The sequence below is a fragment of the Anolis carolinensis genome, chromosome 4, assembly GCF_035594765.1.
Source record: "Anolis carolinensis isolate JA03-04 chromosome 4, rAnoCar3.1.pri, whole genome shotgun sequence".
Lineage (NCBI taxonomy): Eukaryota > Metazoa > Chordata > Lepidosauria > Squamata > Dactyloidae > Anolis > Anolis carolinensis.
In genome coordinates this window covers 1,988,312-2,013,010 of record NC_085844.1, presented here as the reverse complement: position 1 = coordinate 2,013,010, position 24,699 = coordinate 1,988,312, and the positions used below count along the sequence as shown (strand labels likewise).

General features: G+C 43.2%; 1 protein-coding gene across 2 annotated transcripts in view; it reads right to left on the bottom strand.

Moving 5' to 3' along the window:
• hsf1 (heat shock transcription factor 1) overlaps window positions 1-24,699 on the bottom strand; it is a 69,759-nt gene that overhangs the window by 33,976 nt on the left and 11,084 nt on the right. For both annotated transcript variants that reach the window (XM_062979845.1, XM_062979846.1), the window contains exons 2-4: window positions 16,897-17,005; window positions 14,223-14,359; window positions 11,705-11,829 (exon numbers count right to left, since the gene is read on the bottom strand). In XM_062979845.1, coding sequence (XP_062835915.1) covers window positions 11,705-11,829; window positions 14,223-14,359; window positions 16,897-17,005 — 371 coding nt within the window. The remainder of the gene's footprint in view (window positions 1-11,704; window positions 11,830-14,222; window positions 14,360-16,896; window positions 17,006-24,699) is intronic.

Below are 24,699 nucleotides of genomic sequence, written 5' to 3'. Positions count from 1 at the left end.
GCATTTATATTCCACCCTTTCTTCTCACCCCGAAGGGGACTCAGGGCGGATCACATTCCACATATAGGCAAACATTCAATGCCTTTTAACATAGAACAAAGACAGGACAAACATAGGCTCTGAGCGGGCCTCGAACTCATGACCTCCTGGTCAGAGTGATTCATTGCAGTGATTCACTGCAGCTGCTCTCCAGCCTGTGCCACAGCCTGAGCTCTCGTTCATAAGGCACATTGGGAAGGGAAACCAAAGGCCTCACTTCCAAGGACCGAAACAAAAAACCGATATTCACCAAGGAAAAGTATGCCTTCCCTCAGGTGACTGCGCTGCTTTACGGCAGGGACTTATTACAAGACAGTTACCCCCCAAACAAAACACAGCACTAAAGCTTCTCTTTCAAAGGGATCAAGCCCTGATGAAAAGTTCTGCCTTATGCTGCATTACAAAGCACAGCTTTCATTACGTGAGATTTCCAAGCAGCTGGAAACCCAGAAGGCAATGCTGTGAAAAGAAGGCGGCACAGGTAGGCTCAACAGTATTTATATACAGTAGAGTCTCACTTATCCAAGCCTCGCTTATACAAGTTTCTGGATTATCTAAGCCATTTTTGTAGTCAATGTTTTCAATATATCGTGATATTTTGGTGCTAAATTCGTAAATACAGTAATTGCAACATAACATTACTGCATATTGAACTGCTTATTCTGTCAATTTTGTTGTAAAACATGATGTTTTGGTGCTTAATTTGTAAAATCATAACCTAATTTGATGTTTAATAAGCTTTTCCTTAATTCCTCCTTATTATCCAACATATTCGCTTATCCAAGCTTCTGCCAGCCCGTTTAGCTTGGATAAGTGAGACTCTACTATACTGCCATTCTCACATCGAAGGGGACTCAGGGTGGATCAGAATATACATATGCAGGACAAACATTCAATGCCATATGATATACAGACAGTGACAGAGACAAAGACACAGAGGCAATTTAACATTTTCCAGCTTCATGAGGGCATGCTCGATTCCAGTCACAGGGGGAGCTGCTGCTTTATCATCCACTGTGACACCGAGTCCTTGATGGATTGCTTCCTCATTCCTTTCTGCATGCTACTGGACGATTTTTATGGTGTTGTAAATTAGTTAAATTGGCCTCCCCGCATAAGCGGTACCTAAATTTTTCCTACTTGATAGATGCAACTATCTTTTGGGTTGCTTAGGTCAACAACGAGCTGGGCTATTTTTTAATGGTCGGGCACTCAATCTGATGCGGGCTGGCTTTGAATTCATGACCTCTTGGTCAGTAGTAATTTATTGCAGCTGGCTACTAATGTCTGCCATAGATGTGGGTGAATTGTCAGGAGGAAATGCTTCTGGAACATGGGCCCGGGCTGTGGCGCAGGCGGGAGAGCAAGCCAGCTGCAATTAACTGCAATGAATCACTCTGACCAGGAGGTCATGAGTTCGAGCCCCGCTCGGTGCCTATGTTTGTTTGTCTTTGTTCTATGTTAAAAAGGCATTGAATGTTTGCCTATATGTGGTAATGTGATCCGCCCTGAGTCTCCTTCGGGGTGAGAAAGAAGGGCGGAATATAAATGCTGTAAATAAATAAATAAATAAATGGCCATACAGCCTGGAAAACTCACAGCAACCCAAAGCTATTGCTGCCGCTTTGGAAGTGACAGGGTCTCCTTTCTCTGGAGGTTTTCAAGCAAAGACTCAACGATCATCTGTTGGGAGGGCTTTGCTTGTGTCTTGGGTTGAACAGGATGACTCTTAGGGTCTCTTCCGATGCTAAGATTCTGTCTTTCTCGGCAAGACCCCCTTCACATGCTGTCAGGTTTTATTCTTTGGAGGAGGCCCCATTCCACTGAATTGAAACCAATACTCAGAGTGGAAAGATGGCTCGAAAGCCCAGGCCGAAGAACAAAGCATCATCTGCATCATCTCCTGCCACTGGCTCCCCCCTTCCCCATTCCTCCACTAACTAATGAGGCATTTCCGAGGAGGGGAGGGGTCCCCGCAATCTGCCCCCCTCCCTCCCCATCATCTTGCTGGCCCTGTTATTCCGAGCTCAGCTTTTCTCGGCCCCGTTACTGACAGACGCAATCTTTCCAGCAAATGTTCCGAGGCGAAATATCCCTCTGGTGAGTGTCAAAAGGATAATATATATTGTTGCTTTTGGAACGGCGGAACCATAAAGAGAGCAACACGGGTCAGAATTATTATTTGGTATGATTTTGCAAGGGGGGGGGGGAAGAGGAGAGGCGCCGCAGAAGGTAAACCCATTCCGGGGAAGAGAAGAAGGGGAAGGGGGACAGAGTGCGGCCGCCGGCAGAAGGCCAGGGCCGGTGGGTGTCTGCGCGGATTTATTTTTACCAGGAGAAACCTAAAACCTCGGCGGCCTTCTGCGGGAAACGGGGGCCTTGTAAAAACGGCAGGGCCTTGTAAGCCCAGTCTGGCCGGGAGGAGGGGGGGTGAGCAGAGCTCAAGAGGAGCCCCAAAAGGCTGGGGAAAAGGGGGGCACGCTGATGAACACAGGTGTAGGCACCCCAAGGGCACCCCCAATCTGTCTGGAATCAAGCGAGCGGATGCTCTGCAGACCTAGGAGAGCAGAGGTGGCCCAATGCAGACTCCCCTCCTTTTGCTTGGAGGAGAAGCTCTATGAGGATCAGCTGAAGCCTAGAAGTGCAAGAGACCCCAAGGATCATCCAGTTCAACCTCCTTATTGTCAGAGTAATGCGTGCAGTGTAGCAGCAGATGTATGATGTCAGTTGAAGCACAGAACGAAAGGACATCAGAGACAAAGTAAAAAGTATGTACAAAGTTTACTGAACAAGAGAAACAGACTTGCAGACGATAGACACAGGACTTTCAATCTATACAAACAGAACAGATCTTTTCAGCAGGCAGAACAGAACTCATCTGATGCAATCAGCTATATACAAACACACTTGTAGTCTGGACACTCCTCTCTGGCTCCAGTCACATATCCAAGGTCAATACAGCTTCTTACCAAATTAACTCTTTACAAACTATAGCATTTCCTGGATGATGCAATACATGCTAGACACAAATTTCATTTAAACACTACCAATACACAAATCCCACATTAACACTTCTGTCATAAAGAAGGACACAAAAAAAGCTCTCCTGGCAGATGGCCACCCAAAGTAGCAGATGCCCGCACTGAACAGCTCTGACAGCCAGGAAGTTCTTCTTAATGTTTAGTGCAATCTCTTTCCCTACAATATGAATCCATGACACCATTGTAACTCATCTCTGGAGCAGCAGAAAACAAGCTTAGCTCCCTTCAACAACAACAACAACAACAACAACAAATAATAATAATAATAATAATAATAATAATAAACATTGGGTGCCGTGCCAAAAGATCTCAGCCAGCATTTGGAAACAATAGACATTGACAAAATTACGATCTGCCAACTGCAAAAGGCCACCCTGCTGGGATCTGCACGCATCATTTGAAAATACATCACACAGTCCTAAACGCTTGGGAAGTGTTCGACTTGTGATTTTGTGATATGAAATCCAGCATATCTATCTTGTCTGCTGTGTCATAATAAAATAATAATAATAATAATAATAATAATAATAATGATGATGATGATGATGGCAAGAGTTCTTCCCTCACCCTGGACTTCCCACAGATATATATAAACATTCCTTGCTTAGTTTTTCCATACCTCACAACCTCTGAGGATGCCTGCCATAGATGTGGGCGAAACGTCAGGAGAGAATACTTCTAGAATATGGCCATACAGCTCGGAAAACATACAACAACCCTGTGATCCCGGTCATGAAAGCCTTCGACAACACATTGTTCAACTTGTGATTTTGTAATATGAAATCCAGCATATACATCTCATTTGCTTTGTCGTACTATGTCTTTGTGTCAATAATAATAATAACAATAATAAATAAAAATAAAAAATAATAAAAATAATAATAAGCTGACAAAACCATGGATCATATCCTCAGCTGCTGTAAGAAAATCGCACAGACAGACTACAAACAGAGGCACAACTATGTGGCCCAAATGATCCATTGGAACTTATGCCTCAAGTACCACCTCCCAGCAGCAAAGAACTGGTGGGATCACAAACCTGCAAAAGTATTGGAAAATGAGCACGCAAAGATACTGTGGGACTTCCGAATCCAGACTGACAAAGTTCTGGAACACAACACACCAGACATCACAGTTGTGGAAAAGAACAAGGTTTGGATTATTGATGTTGCCATCCCAGGTGACAGTCGCATTGACGAAAAACAACAGGAAAAACACAGCCGCTATCAGGACCTCAAGATTGAACTTCAAAGACTCTGGCAGAAACCAAGTGGTCCCGGTGGTGATGGGCACACTGGGTGCCATGCCAAAAGATCTCAGCCGGCATTTGGAAACAATAGACATTGACAAAATTATGATCTGCCAACTGCAAAAGGCCACCCTGCTGGGATCTGCGCGCATCATCCGAAAATACATCACACAGTCCTAGACACTTGGGAAGTGTCCGACTTGTGATTTTGTGAAAAGAAATCCAGCATGTCTATCTTGTTTGCTGTGTCATACAATAATAATAATAATAATAATAATAATAATAATAAATACCCTGCTTTATCTCTCATGCAGGAGACTCAAAGGAACTTAACATAAAAACATCCGTAGATAATTTAAAATATACAGATACTAAAACAGCATTAAACATCATTAGTATTAAAAACAATTCAGATCAAATCCATAAAAAACATAAATGAGACATCTTTTCAAATATTTCAACCTGGCTCTCAAGCCTCCTTCTCTCAGCCTTCTTTTCTTCAACACCCCCAGCTCCCTAAGGCTTGCCTTCAAAGCTATTGATGGTTTTGATCACCCTTCTCTAGCTTCTCAATATTCGTATTGGATTGATTTGCCCAGAAATTGACACAGGTTTTTATTATTCCAGGTGAGATCTGGTAAAAGCAGAAGAGAGTGGGACGATGACTTCCCTCAATCTCAACACTAGACTTCTACTGATGCTAGGTTTCTATTGGCTTTTCCATGGAATCATAGAATCCTAGAGTTGGAAGAGACCTCATGGGCCACCAACCTCATTCTGCCAAGAAGCAGGAACATTGCATTCAAAGCACCCCTGACAGATGGCCATCCAGCCTGTTTCAAAGCCTCCAAAGAAGGAGCCTCCACCACACTCCTTCCGGGGCAGAGAGACAGAACTCTCTCACAGTGAGGAAGTTCTTCCTGATGTTCAGGTGGAATCTCCTTTCCTGCAGTTTGAAGCCATTGTTCCCTTGCGTCCTAGTCTCCAGGGCAGCAGAAAGGAAGCTTGCTCCCTCCTCCCTATGACTTCCCCTCACATATTTATGCATGGCCACCATGTCTCCTTTTGAGCTGCTGCATCACACTGTGGGCTCATGTTCAGCTCGTGGCCTTCTAAGACTCCTAAATCATAATTTGCAAGCTGTGGATAAGTCCCTTCTTCCCTTGCCTTCATCAATCGCATGGCCATTCGTCTAGGACAGGGGTCCCCAAACTAAGGCCCGGGGGCCACATGCGGCCCATTGAAGCCATTTATCCGGCCCTCATGGCGGCGGCTCCCTCCTCCTCTTTGCTTGTTTATAATGATATTTTAATTATTACTTCATTAATTATTAATTATTAAGGGATGCTTTGCTAGTGCTTTTGGTGCACAAAGGTAGAAGGGAGTTGGACTAAATGGCCCAAGCGGTCTCTTCCAACCCTCTTTATTATTATTACTATTATTATTATTGACACAACGACGTTGTATGACACAGCAAACAAGATAGACATGCTGGATTTCGTTTCACAAAATCACAAGTCGAACACTTCCCAAGTGTCTAGGACTGTGTGATGTATTTTCGGATGATGCGTGCAGATCCCAGTAAGGTGGCCTTTTGCAGTTGGCAGGTCGTAATGTTGTCAATGTCTATTGTTTCCAAATGCCGGCCGAGATCTTTTGGCACGGCACCCAGTGTGCCCATCACCACCGGGACCACCTGCACTGGTTTCTGCCAGAGTCTTTGAAGTTCAATCTTGAGGTCCTGATAGCGGCTGATTTTTTCCTGTTATTATTATTATTATTGGCAGGACACAGTATAACACAGCAAACGAGATATATATGCTGGATTTCATATCACAAAATCACAAGTTGAACACTTCCCGAGCATTTAGGGCTGTGTGATATATTATTATTATGACACAGCAAACAAGACAGACCTGCTGGATTTCGTATCACAAAATCACAAGTCGAACACTTCCCAAGTGTTGTTGTTGTTGTTGTTGTTGTTGTTATTATTATTATTATTAACAATATTGAGGCTGGATGGCCATCTGTCAGGGGTGCTTTGCTTGTGCTTTTGGTGCACAAAGGTAGAAGGGGGTTGGACTAAATGGCCCAAGGGGTCTCATATTATTTTTATTATGATTATGATTAACATTGAGGCTGTATTTGTTCCTGTTTTTTTTTTACTTCAAAAATAAGATATGTGCAGTGTGCATGGGAATTTGTTCATAGGTTTTTTTGGTTTTTTTTTTAACTATAGTCCAGCCCTCCAACTGACTGAGGGACCATGAACTGGCCCCCTGTTTTAAAAGTTTGGAGACCCCTGGTCTAAGAAATGGAAGGAGCACAGGTTGGGCTCACAGAGAGAGCCACAGACACTCTTAAGCTCTGCAATCATGCCGCTCTTCAAAAAGCTGTCTGTCCCCCGTCACAATCCAATTCCACCAATTAATATCAAATTATCTCAGCTAGATAAAGAATGAGAATTGCTCCTTGCAGTGCCAGGTCCCGCTCCCTTGTGCCAGAGCCACACAACGGAGCTTAATCTTTGCAGTGACGCAGTCGGGCCCCAGGCAGGACAGCGTTGAAAGGAACCCTACTATCTGACCCATCTGATTCTACTTTCTACAAGGAGAACGTGCTCTACAACTGAAGTGTGTTCTGGCACCGGCATTATCCTGCAGCTAGAGAACACTCACTGTTCCAGATTCCTGAAAACAGATGACAGAAAACAGAGCCTGAAGAGTTCGCATTCAAAGCAACCTGAGGAGTTCACATCGAAAGGGCTTTGTTTTAATATTCCCAAGAAAGAGCCCTGTCTCCAATTTGTGGAGTCGATGTGGCTGTAATGAAGGCTGTCTTGGCTCGGATAGAGCCCTTGGAGTGTGCAGACCTGTGCAGTCCTTGCAAGGCTTCCCTGGGGTCGACTGCAGCCTTCTTGACCCTGTCTGTCTGCAGACGCAGGAGAGCCATGGTGTGTTTCTCCTGCTTTTGACAAGGCCGTGAGTGGCTGCTCAAGTCCCCAGGAAACATTTCAGGGTCTGAGTGGGGAATACTGGCCTTCAGGACGAGGGGGTCCTGTGACGAAAGAGCTAGCGGCAGCCTTTCACAGGGAAGCTCTCAGGTTCAAAACCACGACTCTCCCAGACTCTCTTCCGAAAGGAAGCTTCTGGCTCACAGATTCCATTTTTAGGAGGAGCTTGGGATCCAAAACAAATGAAAACACAGGAAGGGGAAGCGGAGGCCACAGGAAGGTGGAGCTCTCAAAGGTGCAGAGGAAGGTTTTCCAAAGCCACGGCCTGCCAAAGCCCACCTGCTCTCGCAACAGCCGCCTCCGCTTGGCTCCGGAACAATCCGACGGCTGTTCCCACCATCAAGGAGCCTGCCATGCTCATTTCAGCAGGTTGTCAGGCTGCCCTCCATTTGGTAGACAAACCACATTCTCTTTTCTCCAGGAAGGCCTTGATTTGAACCCAGGGCTCCCATAGCCCAGCACTCTCACTCATTGGGGCCCCTTGTGCCAAGGGCACTTTGCCCTTTCCTCCTTCAGATCATTAGTAACCTGTCCTTTTCACATGCAGAAATTACCCTTTCCTCCCATACCAAGGCTTTGGAGCTTTGTCTTTCACTCTCCACTGACCAGACATTCTGGGTTGGATGCCCCACAGAGCTAAAAAACGTAAGTAAACTTCACAGCTAATTGACAGAGGAACAGAATATTAAAGCAACTTAATAGGCTGCATCAAAGCTATTATTGGAAATGCAAAGATGGTGTTTTTGCAGCGAGAAGCAATTTGTTGTCGAAGGCTTTCATGGCCGGGATCACAGGGTTGTTGTGTGTTTTCATGGCTGTATAGCCATGTTCCAGAAGTATTCTCTCCTGACGTTTCACCTGCCATAGATGTGGGCAAAACGTCAGGAGAGAATACTTCTCGAACATACCCTGTTTCCCCTAAAATAAGATATCCCCAGAAAATAAGACCTAGTAGAGGTTTTGCTGAATTGCTAAATATAAGACCTCCCCTGAAAGTAAGACCTAGCAAAGTTTTTGTTGGAAGCATGCCCATGGAACAGAACACCAGAGCATGCAGGATCGGTAAATGTATGTACCATAGAGTGTTGTAAATGGAAATATTGGTAGTAACAAGAAATTCTTGATAGGATTCACAGTTTGTCTGGTTATGCTGGTTTGTGACGACAACTACTGTACAGTATATAATAAATGTTCGTATTTTTGTTCATCAATACATTTGAATTCTTCTTCATGGAAAAATAAGACATCCCCTGAAAATAAGACTTAGTGCATCTTTGGGAGCAAAACTTAATATAAGACACTGTCTTATTTTTGGGGAAACACGGTAGCCATATAGCCCGGAAAACACACAACAACCCTGAGAAGCAATTTCATACAGAAGCAGCCGGGGCAAGGATATTTTAAGAAATGAGGGGAAACTCAGGCTATTCTACAGCTCAACACAGAACCATGCTCAACACGGGCTGAGCTAACACTGAAAAAGAGCCAGCATCACATCTAGGAAGGAAGAGAAAAGAAAAACCCAAGAAGGCTGCATCCTAAAAGGGGCAAATCATTCCATACTTAAGAAAAGAAGAGCCCAAGAAACAAAGCCTGAGGCTGTGCTTGCAATCATGTTCTGGCTCCTTCATCTCCCTTGTTTGCGGCAAACCAAAACCATGTTCTGTGCCAAGAATAGCAAGATTCGGAAAAGGAATCATGCACCTAATTTATGGAATGTGTTTTCTGCCAGCCAGTGAGGAGACACATATGGAATGCAGTGCAAAAGGCTACAGTCCCCTGCCAACCATTATAGGATATTTTGCACAGATTTAGGAAAGTAAAGGAAAGTAGAAGAGAATGCCTGGGGCAAGCTTAAGGAAATCCCTTTGTTGTCATGTCTAGAAACTCCTGTTATAAGTAAACCAGGAGGTCAAGCTTCTTGGGAGGGCAGTTTTAGGCTCATCCATCAGCTCTGCAGCACAACGGTGTGGACAGACGGAAGCTCTGCAGCCATGCGCTTGGCTCAGCAAGAAGAGCACCTCCCGAGGCTGGCCTCCTGCCCAACAATACCAGCCTCAAAGCCCAAGAAGGGTGCCATCTGGCACTTATCCTCCATACGGATAAGCAGCATCCGGTGGTTCAGCAACATCTGGCACTGGTCAGCAAAATGGCCAAGTCTGCCCCACTCCCAAGCCAAGACTTGCTCTCTTGAGTCCACAGGGTCATCATCCTCACATTCCGTGGGCTAAGAGTAACACGGTTTATGGCTACTGCTGGCATCAGAACAGCTGGGCCAGCATTGTTGGAACAGACCACCTCGGCCACAAAATGAGGAATCAGAGCCTGTCTAAAGCGACTGACTAATCTTCCAGGAAGAGTGGGTTCTGCACACTTTGGACTTCATGCTTTCCCCATGGAATGAGCCACACCTGTAGAAGGCTTACAACAACATAAATCAAGTACGGATAAACTGCAGACCTCCTCCTGGAGCTTTGGACTTCAACTCCTACAATTGTGGGAGTTGAAGTCCAAAACACCTGGAGGGCCAAAGTTGGCCCATGCCTGGCATGGATGCTTGTGTCTCTGGTCTGCAATGACATTATTTTACTCCAGTATCACTTGCTTTTACATCTGGGTAGAAGAAAATGCCTGGACCCACATGAGGATGAAGAGACTCAAACGAAATAAAGAGGTGGCGGTTCACCCATCTGGGCCAGACTGGTGACCCTGGGTGGTTCTCATAATCCAGCCCTATTCTCTGAGGCTCAAAAGGCATCTTTATTTATTTAAAGTATTTATATTCCGCCCTTCTCACCCCGAAGGGGACTCAGGGCGGATCATATTGCACACATATAAGGCAAACATTCAATGCCACAACATAGAACAGAGACAGACGCAGGCACGGGCTGGCCTCGAACTCATGACCTCTTGGTCAGAGTGATTTGTTGCAGCTGGCTGCTAACCAGTCTGCACCACAGCCCGGTCTTTCATCTCCTTCGGCTGGCATCACTGGAGACATGTGTTGTCGAAGGCTTTTGTGGCCGGAATCACTGGGTTGCTGCAGGAGTCTACTGTACACCATGCAGCTGTGGACAAATCTACACAGAGAACACCAAAAGGAGCAGCACTGCCCAGACACGAATCAAATAACATGAAAGGCACTGCAGAGAAGTCAGCCATAGCAGAGCACTTGATGAACCAATCTGGATGCAGAATATTATTTGAAACGCAGAAATGCTGGTCCATTCTAACAAACATCATGTCAGACTACATAGAGAAGCCACTGAAATCCACAAGAAGCAGGTGGACAATTTCAAAAGAAAGGAGAAAACCATGAAAAGGAACACAATCTGGCCACCAGTATTAAAAAACACACCAGAATCAAGATAGTAAATAAAGGACAACAGCCAGAAACAGGAGAATTCCAAACAGCCAACAACAAAACAGAGGATGCCTCCATGCAACAGAGGCCAGGCTACCTCTATGCAGATACCCTCACTGATTGACTTTGCAAACTTCATAATAACAACAATAAAAACTTCATTTATAGGCCACCCTATTTCTCCGGGGGACTCAGGGTGGCTTTCAAGCAAAAAGGCAAACATTTTCAATGCCTTAGTGATAGACAAACACGTAAGTCAAAAACAGTGCAAGAAAACATCATTGTAAAACTCATGGCAACGCAATGCTATTCAAGCATGGTAATTGCAACATCCACACTTGATTTAAAAAATGATGTCACACCCTAGACATCATTTCACAGGCTTGTGTGTGTGTGTATATGTATTTACATACACTCCATTTGCCTCACTTCCAACAGACTTCCGAAAATGCAAGCCACAGATATAAGTGAAATGTCAAGAGAGGATGCTACTTTAACATGGTCATACAGACCAAAAAACTCATTGCAACCCATCAATGGAGACAGCTGAAATGTATTTTCAGTTATGCTAACTTATTGTTTACATACTATATTCTGGGCTGCTCAGAAAACTCCTGCTTTGGAGAGAGTTATAAAAGACAGCCTAATAAATAAAAACAGGTATTTTGCCCACATTTAAGTGCTTCTTACCATCCTGCCTCCTGCAAATCCTCTTGTAAAGTTGCTTACTAACAAATGGGATGAAAGACCACAGAATATTTGAACTGCTTTATCTAGAAATGTATGGTGCAGTTATTCTCAGATCTAACACCACCTGCTGTATAGTGATTAACTCTTTTGTCTCAAATCAAGCTTCTGGCCTTTGAGAGTATTATTTCCTGAGCTGGAATGTGCCTGCATTTGGGTAGCCAGCAGGGGGTGCTGGAACACAATGCGAGGCAGACCGGCCCCCCTTTAGACACAGGGTCTCCCCCCTTTATGGGCCGCATACTCACTGCTTCATAGCAATCAGCTTGGAGTCCATGCTCTCCTGCTTGCCCTTCATCACCTGGACATCCGTCAAGAGCTTGCTCACGTTGTCCTGGCGAACCTTGATGTCCTCACTCTTGATGCTGGACACCTAGAGAAAGGCGGAGAGGGTCACTCACCCTGATCCACTTGAAAAGAGAGCGAGCCAGGCCTCACCGGCAAAGGGCAAAGTGGCTCTTCTCAGCCAGAAAGGGAGCCAAGAGGGCTGAAGATGCAGGCAGATGCACACCTTGGGCAACACAACTCCAAAGAGAAAGGGATCCAGCCCGACTGACAGCACAGCACACAAGCAGGGCATCCCTACCCATTTTAAGTCTGCTTCTCTTTTGTTTCCTATTATTCCTGCCTTCTCAGGGCCTGCACTCCTGGATTCTCTAGCAACTTTCTCCACAAGGCTGCCTATTGCATGCATCTGCCTTATACATGTGCAGAGACCAATATAGAATCACAGTGGTGGAAGAGACCACCTGGGTCATCTATTTATTTATTATTTATTTACAGCATTTATATTCTGCCCTTCTCACCCTGAAGGGGACTCAGGGCGGATCACATTACACATATAGGCAAACATTCAATGCCTTTTAACATAGAACAAAGACAAGACAAACATGGCTCCGAGCGGGCCTCGAACTCATGACCTCCTGGTCAGAGTGATTCACTGCAGTGATTCATTGCAGCTGCTCTCCAGCCTGCGCCACTGCCCGAGCCAAGTCCAATTCCCTGCCATGCAGGAAAAGCGCAATTGAAGTACCCCTGACAGATGGCCATCCAGACTCTGTTTAAAAGCCTCTAAAGAAGGAGCTTCCACCACAGATGTGTTGTGGAGGGAGGCAGAGAAAAAGAGAGAAAAGGCTGATCACACAATGGCTGCACGTAGACCCTTATTGGATTTTTAACTTATTCAGAAAGGACTTGGAATAAGGGCTGGGCACGGATTAGTGGATCACACTTAAAACCAAAGTTTTAAGGAGATAAATACAGTGAAGAGCTTGAAAAAGATCTCCCCAGTTTGTGAAAATGGGTCCCAAAACAGCAAATGTATTGTATATACTTGAGTATAAGCCGACCCAAATTTAAGCCGAGGCTTACCACAAAAAACCCCCAAAAAACTGGGAAAACATTGACTCCAGTATAAGCCGAGGGTGGTAAATTTCAAAAATAAAAATAGATACCAATAAAATTACATTAATTGAGGCATCAGTAGGTTAAATGTTTTTGAATATTTACATAAAGCTCAAATTTAAGATAAGACTGTACAACTCTGATCAAATCATGATTCTCATCTTCTTCAATGTAAATGTGCTTATGTATCCTTTTAATAATAATAGAGTAAAATAATACATGTAATAATAATAATAATAATAACAATAATAAATACAGAAAAATAATACAAGTAATAATAAATAGAGTAAAATAATAAATGCAATAATACTAATAATAATAATAATAATATCAGAGTGAAATAATAAATGTATTATTAATAATAATAAAATAGAGTAAAATAAATGTAATAGTAGCAACAATAAGAGAGAAAAATAATAAATGTAATAATACCAATAATAATAATAGAGAAAAATAATAAATGTACCATATATTCTTGAGTATAAGCTGACCCAAATATAAGCCAACCAGGACCCTCACCCGAGCATAAGCCAAGGGGGGCTTTTTCAGTCTTAAAAAGAGGGCTGAAAAACTAGGCTTATACTTGAGTATATACATTAGTTCACTGCACAAGGAAAGTAATGAGCCATGTGGAAGTTATAATTTTATGTATATGCTGAATTATTTATCTTACTTAATTTGTATTCCACTAAAAACAGAGTGTGTATGTTGGGATAGGAATAGGAAAAGCTCCGTGTGGTTTCCACTTTCCCTGCAGTTATAAGAAATGGTTCCTCTCCTTTGCAAATGGTGAACCACTTGGGAAAAATGGCTTAGAGCATTTATTATTATAAATAATATATTTATATTAGAGCAAATTATTCAAACACATGTGGGATGACCAGTCAGCCTGAAACAGCAGAACCAGTGGGAAAGCTGTCTGATTACAGAAGCCGCAAGGGCTGGAAACGCACAGGCTTTGTTCTCAGGGCGTTTGGAGTCCTATGATGGACACTCAGCAAAACATAGGATGAGATGCAACAGGCTCCAAATGTCAGTTTCAGCTCAGCCGGAGACTAAACTAAATCCAAGAGGTCTCTGTACCAAAAGAGAAATAGTCTCTTCTCAACCATAAACAGTACAAGTTCACCATTCTGGCCTCAGACATACAGACGTCTGGTTGCTTGTCACAGACAAGAACAGTTGCGCAACCTGAGCCAGGTGCTCGCCAAGCCTGGAGCCAAAGGAACACCAAGAAACACCCAGTTCCCTGCAGGTGCCAACAAACACTAGCTGGCGGAATGAGCACCTCTGCACCCTCCCACAATGAGCTGTCGGAAGGGTCTCTGACTCTTGAGCCAGACACTGTCCAGGCAGACTCACGTTGGTGACCTTCCTCTTGATGTTCTCCAGGAGCTGCTCCTGGCCACGCAGGAAGTAGGGGTGCTGGAATTCCGTGTCGTCTTTCTCCGGCTTCACCAGACCTCCCTGCTCGATGTGGATCACCTTCCGGAAGCCATCTGAAAGATAAGGGAAGGGAGACAGGTTGGTGAGGGGCTCTAAAGAGAATGTCTGGGACTCTATGCAGTCAGAAAACTCCTTGTGGAAGTGACTCTTATTCCTGTTGGGAATGGAAGAGCCGTTAAGCTCTAATCACCCTCCTTTATGAGGTAAATTCCCATTAAAATAGCAGAGTAAAGAATTGCAGCAGCGTGAGACTTACCCGGTGTGAGTTTTGGAAGGCCTATGTGTATTCAGGAAGGCAAAAGGGATTCGAAGTTAGCTTTAAAGTTTAAAAGCATTTATTGAGGGAAAAAGAAATCTATTGGTGGATAGAAAAGGTTAGTACCTATCTAGCTAATCTATCCTGTTCTAATACACATAGATGGATTAAAATAACAAAGCTCTATAGATAGCTACATCTTGGCTAGTAGAGGACAGAGGTGTATCCTCTCTGGAACAAAGCAGGAAGCTGGAATGGTGGTCAGCCTCCTGGGTCGCTTCTTCTCTAGGGCCATAAACATTCCAAAGGACCAAATTGGGGAAGTTACGTCAAAGCCCTAGGAGAGATCACATTTCTGGGAACATCAAAGGGTAGGCTGACCTAAATAGGATGAGAAGCAGGAAACAATGGTGAATCCTATCTAGGCATGCTTTGGAAACGGGGAAAGGATTCCTTCAATCTAACTCTATCATCTATCTGACTACATTTAGACTTGAGTAGTCCAGGATGAATCCCAACAATTCCTGGTTAAGGAACTAAGTCTTTAAAAGCACGGTTGTTGTCATGGTCTTCTACTTGAACGACAAAACACAGAGAGACTTTTCTTTCCCGAATAAGCAAGAAGGCTTTTCTTTCTCCTTTCTTACAGCAGTGTACAAAGTATAGACAAAATATACAAACTTGACAGCTTCTTCTTCCTCACTACTCACAGCAGCAATCCTCCAACACACCATCCGTTTCTCAACAAGTTTCATCACCCCTCATCAAACTGGCTCAGTATATCTACAACCTATATACTACTCCCATTGCATTAACCACCACACCCTAATTACAGTGGCTTAACTCTTTTTACCAGTGGATGGGCCAGAAATATTAACTTTGCTATCACATAGAAAATGGCAGGTAATTTTCCAATCCTGATATGGAATGCCTGAGGAACAAGGCCAGCATTTCACACACAGAAAGAAAGCTTGTGGGGCTCGGATGGACCCCCCCAGGCCTCTTCTGGCTCCAGCTTCAGACCCAGAAACTCATATTTGCTGTCCTTGAGCATGATTTAATGTGGTATTTGTGGACAGTGTTCCAAAATTAGCCCAATAAGCAGATAACTCTGTTTTACAAGTACATTTTCTCAGTTCCCAGAAGTCAACACTAGTCTTCAAGAGGAAAGCATTGGAACTGCCTCATTCAAGATCAAGGCTCACCTGGTCCAGATCTCTGTGCCTTAAAAGGACCAGGTGGTGCTCCTAAACTTTGGGAAGAGATAGGGCACATTGCAGGACTCCAATGTGCATCATCCCAGACCAAGCATACTCTGGTCAATGGAAAATGAAAGCTGCAGGGAAACAGAGCCTGGAAGGCAGAACAGTCCCACTCCCAAGGTATTATTATTATTATTATTATTATTATCATTAATAATAATAATAATAATAATACCCCGCTTTATTTCTCCCAAAGGGGACTCAAAACAATGACATAAAAGCATTAGTATACAATTTAAAATATACAAATATGCAAACACTGAAGCAGAATTAAACACAGATAGCACTAAAAATTCACAAGTAAAATCCGTCAAAATAGATTCAGAATTAAAAACCGCAAGACAAGGGCACCTCATGCCTCCTGAGGATTAAGGCAATGCACTCTCTGAACTGGAACTTTAGTTTTAACACCAATAGAAGGCAAGTATTGATAGAAGTATTGTCCATGAATATGTCTAATCTTTTAGGATGGAATAACTTTCCCTGATAGACCTTCTGTAGTCCTGTTTGATGTATTTACTGGACTGTTTTTTTTTTCTTTCACCTTCAACAATTTCCCCTGTAAAGGGAGGAATGAATCAAAACAGTATGTAAAATGCTATTATGCTGCAACATTTAGTCTCATTATTAAGCCAAATAACAACTCAGTAACAATACTGGGGTTATTAAGCTGCAGGGGATCTATATAAGGCGTTATGCCAAGGTATCTGTCAAGAGGAATGCGATCTGGTAGGGTTGTGTGCCTTCACATTGTTTCCAAATTAAGATGAGCCCAAGGAGAACCAATTACAGGGATTCCTTGGCAGCTTAAAGCTCCCCAGGACGAAAGGATTTAGTCCAAGAATTCTATAAGTGGCAACCAATAATATATCATCATCATCATCATCATCATCTTGATTTCTATACCACCCTCTCTCCCCAGAGGGACTCAGGGCAGTTAACATACATATAAACAGCAAACATTCAATGCCACAATTTCTTCATTCCACTTCCCATCAACTCATTCCAGTTCCAAAGAGGTACCTGAAGGGAAGAGGTACAGATTAGGGTCCTGGGGGAAAAGTATACTCACACATGTTAAGCTGCCGTACGAAACTGGCCATGTTGTTGTGTTTGAAGTATTTCGGAAGGACGTCCTTTGCAAACTGGCCTTGGTCAAAAACATGGAAGCTGTTTCCACTCTGCAAGAAGAACAGAAGATATTGTCAGATCGATGGACCTGAAGTGACCACTGCTGACCTCAAGTGATTCAGTTGGCCTAATCTCCCACAGACCACCACCAGCGAGGTCTGAGAGTAGCCCATAAAGACTCTGAGAATCCTGGGAACATCTTCCCCTTTATAGGAGGGTCCATGAGATCACCTGGACTATGGGCTACTCAGTCCCACTTGGTAGGCCTTAAGAACACTACACTCCTTTGTAAAGAAACAGAGGAAAATGATCACAGCAGGATTTGTTGACTAAAACTGACTAAACTACCGGCTGGAATTCTAGGAGCTGAAGTCCAAAACACCTGGAGGGCCAAAGTTTGCCTATGCCTGTTATATAGATATATTTTGTATTTATATACTCTACATTTAAGAGACTTTGGATAATCCATGTGTTAGTATCCTATAATTAGAATAGAAATGTTTGCAAGCTTTATTGTTGAGATCATTTTTTTTGAAAAAGGTCATAAAGCCTGTGTAGTGTTCAAAAAAGAAGAAAAGACGACAGCATAACCAAGTAAATTCCTACCTATACAATACTAACTAACGAATGAAATTAAATGTTTGGATTTATATGGCAATAATTACAATTAGATAAAAGGTATTAAATAAATAAACTTGATAAGGATAATTAAGACAAATGTTTAATGTAAAATCTGGAAGAGAAGACAAGAACATGGGACAACATAAAAAGACATGATTACCAGTCTCAACATTGTGCGACAAAAATACGCTCCTTTTTGTTAAAGATATATGGAATTTTAAATACTTTCAAGTTTCAAGGCCTAGCTGATCCTTTCCTGGAGGAATCCTTTGCTGGGAGGTTTTATCTGGCCCTGACTGCATCATATCTGAAATTCCCGTTTTCAGAGGCAAGAATCAGCTGGGCTTTGAAACTGCAAGGCTTTTCAATGCTAATCAAGGTGATTAAATGCAACTTTCATGCATACCTCCAACAGACAAGAGTTATTTCTCCCACCCTGGACCTTCCACAGATATATAAACCTTCCTTGCTTCGTTTTTCCAAAAGACCCCCCAACCTCTGAGGATGCCTGCCATAGATGTGGGTGAAATGTCAAGAGAGAATGCTTCTGGAACATGGCCAGACAGCCCAGAAAACTCACAGCAAACCAGTGATTCCAGCCATGAAAGCCTTCAACAACAAATACAAGGCTTCTCTTCCACACCAACCCAATTCCTTTCTTGGAGAAATAATAGACATTGGTAAAGATCTAATTTGCTAACAAAAACTCCACTATCCCATCCTCTTTTGTTTATTTTTCTATTTCTGTGAAAAGAAACTTTGAAAATGCCCAATAGAAATTTATATATATATGTATAAAAAGAACAGAACACTTCCATAAGCAAGACAAACTATGTAGGAGGAGAAGGAGGATGAAGAGCTTTGAAGGAAGATAGGGAGAGCCCTTCAAGGCAGCAAGCAAGCAAGTGGAGCTGAAATGTCCTAAAACCCCTTAAGTGCTCTCCACGGATGCACCCGTAAGACGGCAGCCTCTGAACTTCAGCTGTACAAACAAGATCTGTGATTCTCAATTTCATGGCAGATTAAAAAGGCCACTGAATGCTGGCTCCAAGGCCAGGGCCTGACAGTTCCCAGAGCTGCCTGTCATCTCCTCAAAGCTCCAGGCGCCCCAACGACGAAAAGAGAACAAAAGCCCAGGTGGAAGGCTCATGGAGCCCAGCCTTTTGCTCAGCTGCCAGAACAGAAAGCCCACAAACAGGAGAGGAGTGCAAGGGCCTCCAGCAACTGATGTCAATAGCTATGCTGCTTCTGGAAAAGAGGATGATGTCTATGTAGGAATATTTCGTATCTACAGCAGAGTCGTACAGTGTACTATATAAGTTTATGGGAAGAAACTAGAGGGAAAATACACTGGGTAATGTTCCGGTAAGGTCCAAAAATAGGAGGTAAAACCTTACTTTTATTCTTGCTGGTAATACGTTTCCGATAAAAAGAATAATAATAATAATGATTGAAAAATCAGTTGATGACCCAAAATGCAGACTGTGCAAGGAAACCGACAAAACCATTGATCATATCCTCAGCTGCTGTAAGAAAATCGCACAGACAGACTACAAACAGAGGCACAACTATGTGGCCCAAATGATTCATTGGAACTTATGCCTCAAGTACCACCTCCCAGCAGTAAAGAACTGGTGGGATCACAAACCTGCAAAAGTATTAGAAAATGAGCACGCAAAGATACTGTGGGACTTCCGAATCCAGACTGACAAAGTTCTGGAACACAACACACCAGACATCACAGCTGTGGAAAAGAAAAAGGTTTGGACCATTGATGTCGCCATCCCAGGTGACAGTCGCATTGACGAAAAACAACAGGAAAAACTTAGCTGCTATCAGGACCTCAAGATTGAACTTCAAAGACTCGGCAGAAACAAGTGCAGGTGGTCTCGGTGGTGATGGGCACATTGGGTGCCGTGCCAAAAGATCTCAGCCGGCATTTGGAAACAATAGACATTGACAAAATTACGATCTGCCAACTGCAAAAGGCCACCCGACTGGGATCTGCACGCATCATCCGAAAATACATCATACAGTTCTAGACACTTGGGAAGTGTTTGACTTATGATTTTGTGAAATGAAATCCAGCATATCTATCTTGTTTGCTGTGTCATACTTATAATAATAATAATAACTTATAATAGAATTATATAATAATAATAATAATAATAATAATAATAATAATAATAATAATAAAATCCAGCATATCTATCTTATTTGCTGTGTCATACAACGTCATTGTGCCAATAATAATAACTTTATTCTTGTATCCCACCCCATCTCCCCAGGTGGTCTTGGGGGCGGCTCACATGGGGACCAGGCCCAACAATATACACTAAAATACAACAATCACAGTGTCAGGACCCAGGCTGCAGAGCACCAATAACCATGCGCAGAGACCAGATTCTATCTAATATCTTTATTAAGGGAATATATAAAGTCAATAAAAACAAGTGAAGAATAAAGTTCAGAAGTAGACCTTTCAGGAAAGGTCAAATATAGTCCAGGAAATCAATGTCCAATATGAGATATTAGAGTCCAAAGTTGTAATCCAATAACCGAAACACACACTTGCCGAGCAAGTGTGGGGAAATGACAGGGTCCTTTAGTCCAATAGAGCTTGACAACAAGGCTGGAAAACAAACTAGATTCTTGGCAAACAAGACTTGATACGTGGCAACAAGAAGCAAGAACAAGGTCCGAGGCGAGGTCCGGGGAACAAGGCAGGCTTGGAACTAGAACAAGGTCCGTGGCAAGGTCCTGGAAACAAGGAACTGGAGTAACGTAGTCCACACACGATCTCACTCCTGAAGCTGACGAATTGACTCCGCAAGGATCTCCTTGCGGGTAAACACCTATATAGGATCTTGTTTTCCCGCCAAGGAACACTTTCCCTGGGGAACAAGAAGTGAAACCCATACTATGTCCAGATGCATGACTCCTTAAGATTTCCCAAGGGAAACAGGCTTAATCAGCTAATTGTCTGGCAGCGATTCTGGCGCTTCGGCGATTCGCCTCCCTAGCGCCTCTATCTCGATTATAATTATCCTTACGAGAGAACGGGGGAGAATTCTGCCCAAGGCTTGTTTGGCTGGCTTCTGGAGGGCAAACATCCTGCAGGTGCAAGGGCTCCAATTCTGGCTGAAACGGTGGGAAACCCAAGTTTTCCTCTTCGTCTGCCACAATAGTACTGGGAACGGGACTACATGGCCCATGAGACATCACACACAGCAAGTTAATACATCAAAAATTATAAAATACAACATCATAAAACAAAAGTGTAGTCAGTTTCCACAGGCGACCTAATGGCACTTCAATCTTCAAACTTGGAGGAGATAAGTCTTAGATCAGACAAAAGAAAGTCACCTAACTTGAGTAGAAGGATCCCTAATGTGGATACTCGTCTGTATGTCAGCTAACTCGAGGCGGAGAGAGGCCCGATGGTGCTCCCTTCTCAAACCTTATGGTAATAAAGCACTAAAGACAGACTTTTAGGAAGCAACCACTTCATGAAGACAGAAAGCAAACCACTTTGAGCTACATAGATCTAGGAAACAGCTGAAAAACCAGATCTGGAGACACGCACCACAGCCCCCCCCCCCCGGTCCCTGATTGATCTGCATGCAAGTGTTGCTGATTCTTCAACTCCAAGAGTATAGACATCCTGACTCATTGCCAGAGATGGTTTGAGCCCCCAAGAATTGATCTACTCACTAGCTATCTTGTGCCATTAAAACCTAAAGTTAAGGCGCAGTGGAAGGAAAAGGTCATCAATCCTTTCAACATCAGCGCATGATTCCTTGCGCTCTCCCAACCTACCTTCTGGCATAATGCTATATGTCTCTATATTGTCTTTCTTCACTCGCCTGTTTTCCTTAGAGCAGACCTTTGTAATCTTTCCTTGTAGGGAGTTGCTCCAGCCCCTTGATCCATTTGGATGCCTGTCTCAGCACCCTTTCCCAGCAATACGACATCTTTTCCTAGATGTGGTGACATAAAAAGGACACACAGTGCATTCCGAGCTGGGCTGTGGCACAGCTGGCTAGCAGCCAGCTGCAATAAATCACTACTGACTGAGAGGTCATGAGTTCAAACCAGCCTCGGTCGGATTGAGTGCCCGACCATTAAAATAGCCAAGCGCGTTGTTGACCTAAGCAACCGGAAAGATAGTTGCATCTATCAAGCATGAAAACTTATTTGCACCAAGGAAGGTGCCATGGATTGGCCCCAAAATGCATTTCTTAGTTTACATCGCAGGTGGCCAAATGCAAGTAAACAACCTACCGTGTTTCCCCAAAAATAAGACAGTGTCTTATATTAATTTTTGCTCCCAAAGATGCTCTAGGTCTTATTTTCAGGGGATGTCTTATTTTTCCATGAAGAAGAATTCACATTTATTGTTGAACAAAAAAAAAAAAGAACATTTATTATATACTGTACAGTACATCACAAACCAGCATAACCAGACAAACTGTGAATCCTATCAAGAATTTCTTGTTACTACCATTATTTCCATGTACAACACTTTATGGTATGTACATTTACTAATCCTGCATGCTCTGGTGTTCTGTTCGTTGGGCATGCTTCCAAACAAAAACTTTGCTAGGTCTTTCTTTCAGGGGAGGCCTTATATTTAACAATTCAGCAAAACCTCTACTAGGTCTTATTTTCTGGGGATGTCTTATTTTAGAGGAAACAGATCTATCTGCCCATTTTATAATAGCCCCATTCTCGAGGTGTTGCCAATGTTATATTGCACTTTGTCCATTTCTACCGTGAAATTACCTTCCCCATTTCGGCCCATTTCGGCCCATTCTGCACTTTACCTGGGTTCTATGAATTAGTCTCCTGTGTTAATATTGTATGTTATATGTCGATTTTAACGATTGTTTTTACTGTAATTGATGTTTTTATTGGATAATTGTTTTATTGCTGTGTTTTGATATTTGATTGTTTTATCGGGCAAGGCCCCATGTAAGCCGCCCCGAGTCCCTTCGGAGAGATGGGGCGGGGTATAAAAATAAAGTTGTTATTATTATTATTATTATTATTACTTTTGGAGTCCCCCTTTCCCTTTGACGGAATCACTGGGTCTCTTTCTGTTTAGGAAAGTCCACAGGGTCCTGTCTGAGTCCTAAGGACTAAGAGGTTTTCCTGCCTTGGAGACTCCTCCTAGATGCTCACAGGTGCCTCAAATATGCCAAGAGCCCAGCACTTGGGTGCATTGCTGCCACAGGCCCTTCTGAGCCCTTGCCTCCAGGCCGCCTGCCTCAAGACCAGTAGCCGTCCAGTGGGAAGGAGGAGCAAGAGTTCAGCCGTTTCGGGATGGAAAACAGCCCTGCAACCGTTTTACTAAGCAAGATGTCATTACTTTTTTGGCTCGCGTAGCAGGAGTTTTATTGTCAAAAATATAATGGTGTCTACAGAAGTGGGGGAGAGAGGGAGAAAATATTTTCAATCTGGCAAAATCATATAAGAGAAGTAGTGAGGGACTGTTTTACAACTGGATTTTCTTTCATGGCAGGAGGAAAAATAAACCTCTGCCATTGAGTCATCTTCCTGTAAAGACAATTCCATCTGGTGGGAGAAACAAACACAGCTGATACCAATCCTAGGTGGGAACCTAACCAGACGGGTGGCTGGCAAATCAAAGCATGGTGCTGCAACCAAATGAAGTTTGCCAGTGCCAGAGCAACAAGAAGGCAGCCTGGACCACCCAGGAGTGGGGAAGGGGTCCACTGCTCACTGAAGACCCTCTTTCGCTCATCAAATAATAATAATAATAATAATAATAATAATAATAATAAAAAACTTTATTTATTCCCCGTCACCATCTCCCCACGGGGACTCGGGGCGGCTCACATGGGGCAAGGCCCAACTAGCACAATTTACAAAAACAACAGCATAAATACATTAAACAATATACAAAAAATAGTAAAACACAGTAAGACAATAAAACAAGAGTTAATACAGCAATAAATCAATCAACCACCAAGTACAATTCAGTCAACTTCATTGGTGGGGAGGACTGCAGCAGCAATGTAAAATAACATTATCACTTAAAATACCAGAATAAAAGGGACCTAATAAAATTCAGGATAGAGTTATAGTGCCAACTGAGGCTGGTCATCCAGTGACTGTCAAAGGAATGGAAAAAGTGTGTGGAAGCTGCCCCTGAATGAGGGATAAATACAACAAGGGGAACCTGGATCAAATGCTGGCAAACATTCACACTATCCACACATTAGACACACAGCAACATGTAGGCATGTTCCCTGGCACCTCTATCAGCCTGACCCACTTATACATAAAGATGACATCCTTTATATCAGGCATGGGCAAACTTGGGCCCTCCAGGTGTTTTGGACTTCAACTCCCACAATTCCTAACAGCCTACCGGCTGTTAGGAATTGTGGGAGTTGAAGTCCAAAACACCTGGAGGGCCCAAGTTTGCTCATGCCTGCTTTAATCAAAATTCCAGAAGACTCTACCTGGATGGCTGAGAGAACAACACCATTGCTTTCTGATGCTTCAATGTGCACAAACTTTGCTTCCTGCGTACAGCCATTAAAAATGTGATTAAAACCACCTTCTGGTGTATGTGAAGTGCAAATGGATTTTGGGTTTGAATTTGAGTCTATCTCCAAGATGTCTCATTATGTAGATGTACAATACGAAATTAAAAATCCAAAACACTTCTGGTCTGACGCATTTCAGACAAGGAATGCTCAACTTGTGATGATAAGCACTCTCGCAATGTAATGTGAAAACGCTGCACTAACATTTTTTGTTCCTGCTGGGCCTTCTATTAGAAAATACCGAAAAGCCAACAGCAAGAGCAAGAAAGGTCTCTGTAGTCTGTTTATTTCGCAAAATAGCAAGAAATAGGACTATTTGGAGAGCAACATCCAGGATGAAGAGCATTGGCATTTGAACTTCAATGTTTCGAGGGCAATGCAGCTGAGCTTCTGTGGAAGGAGGGGAAGGCAACAAGGCAGAGGTCTGGTGGAAATGCAACATGGCATCAGGGCACCTTCTCCAAAATAACTCATGACAAGTCCTTTGCACAACCCCATCTGACCTTGCACATTCACTTTTAAAAGTGAATGATATTTCTGATTGG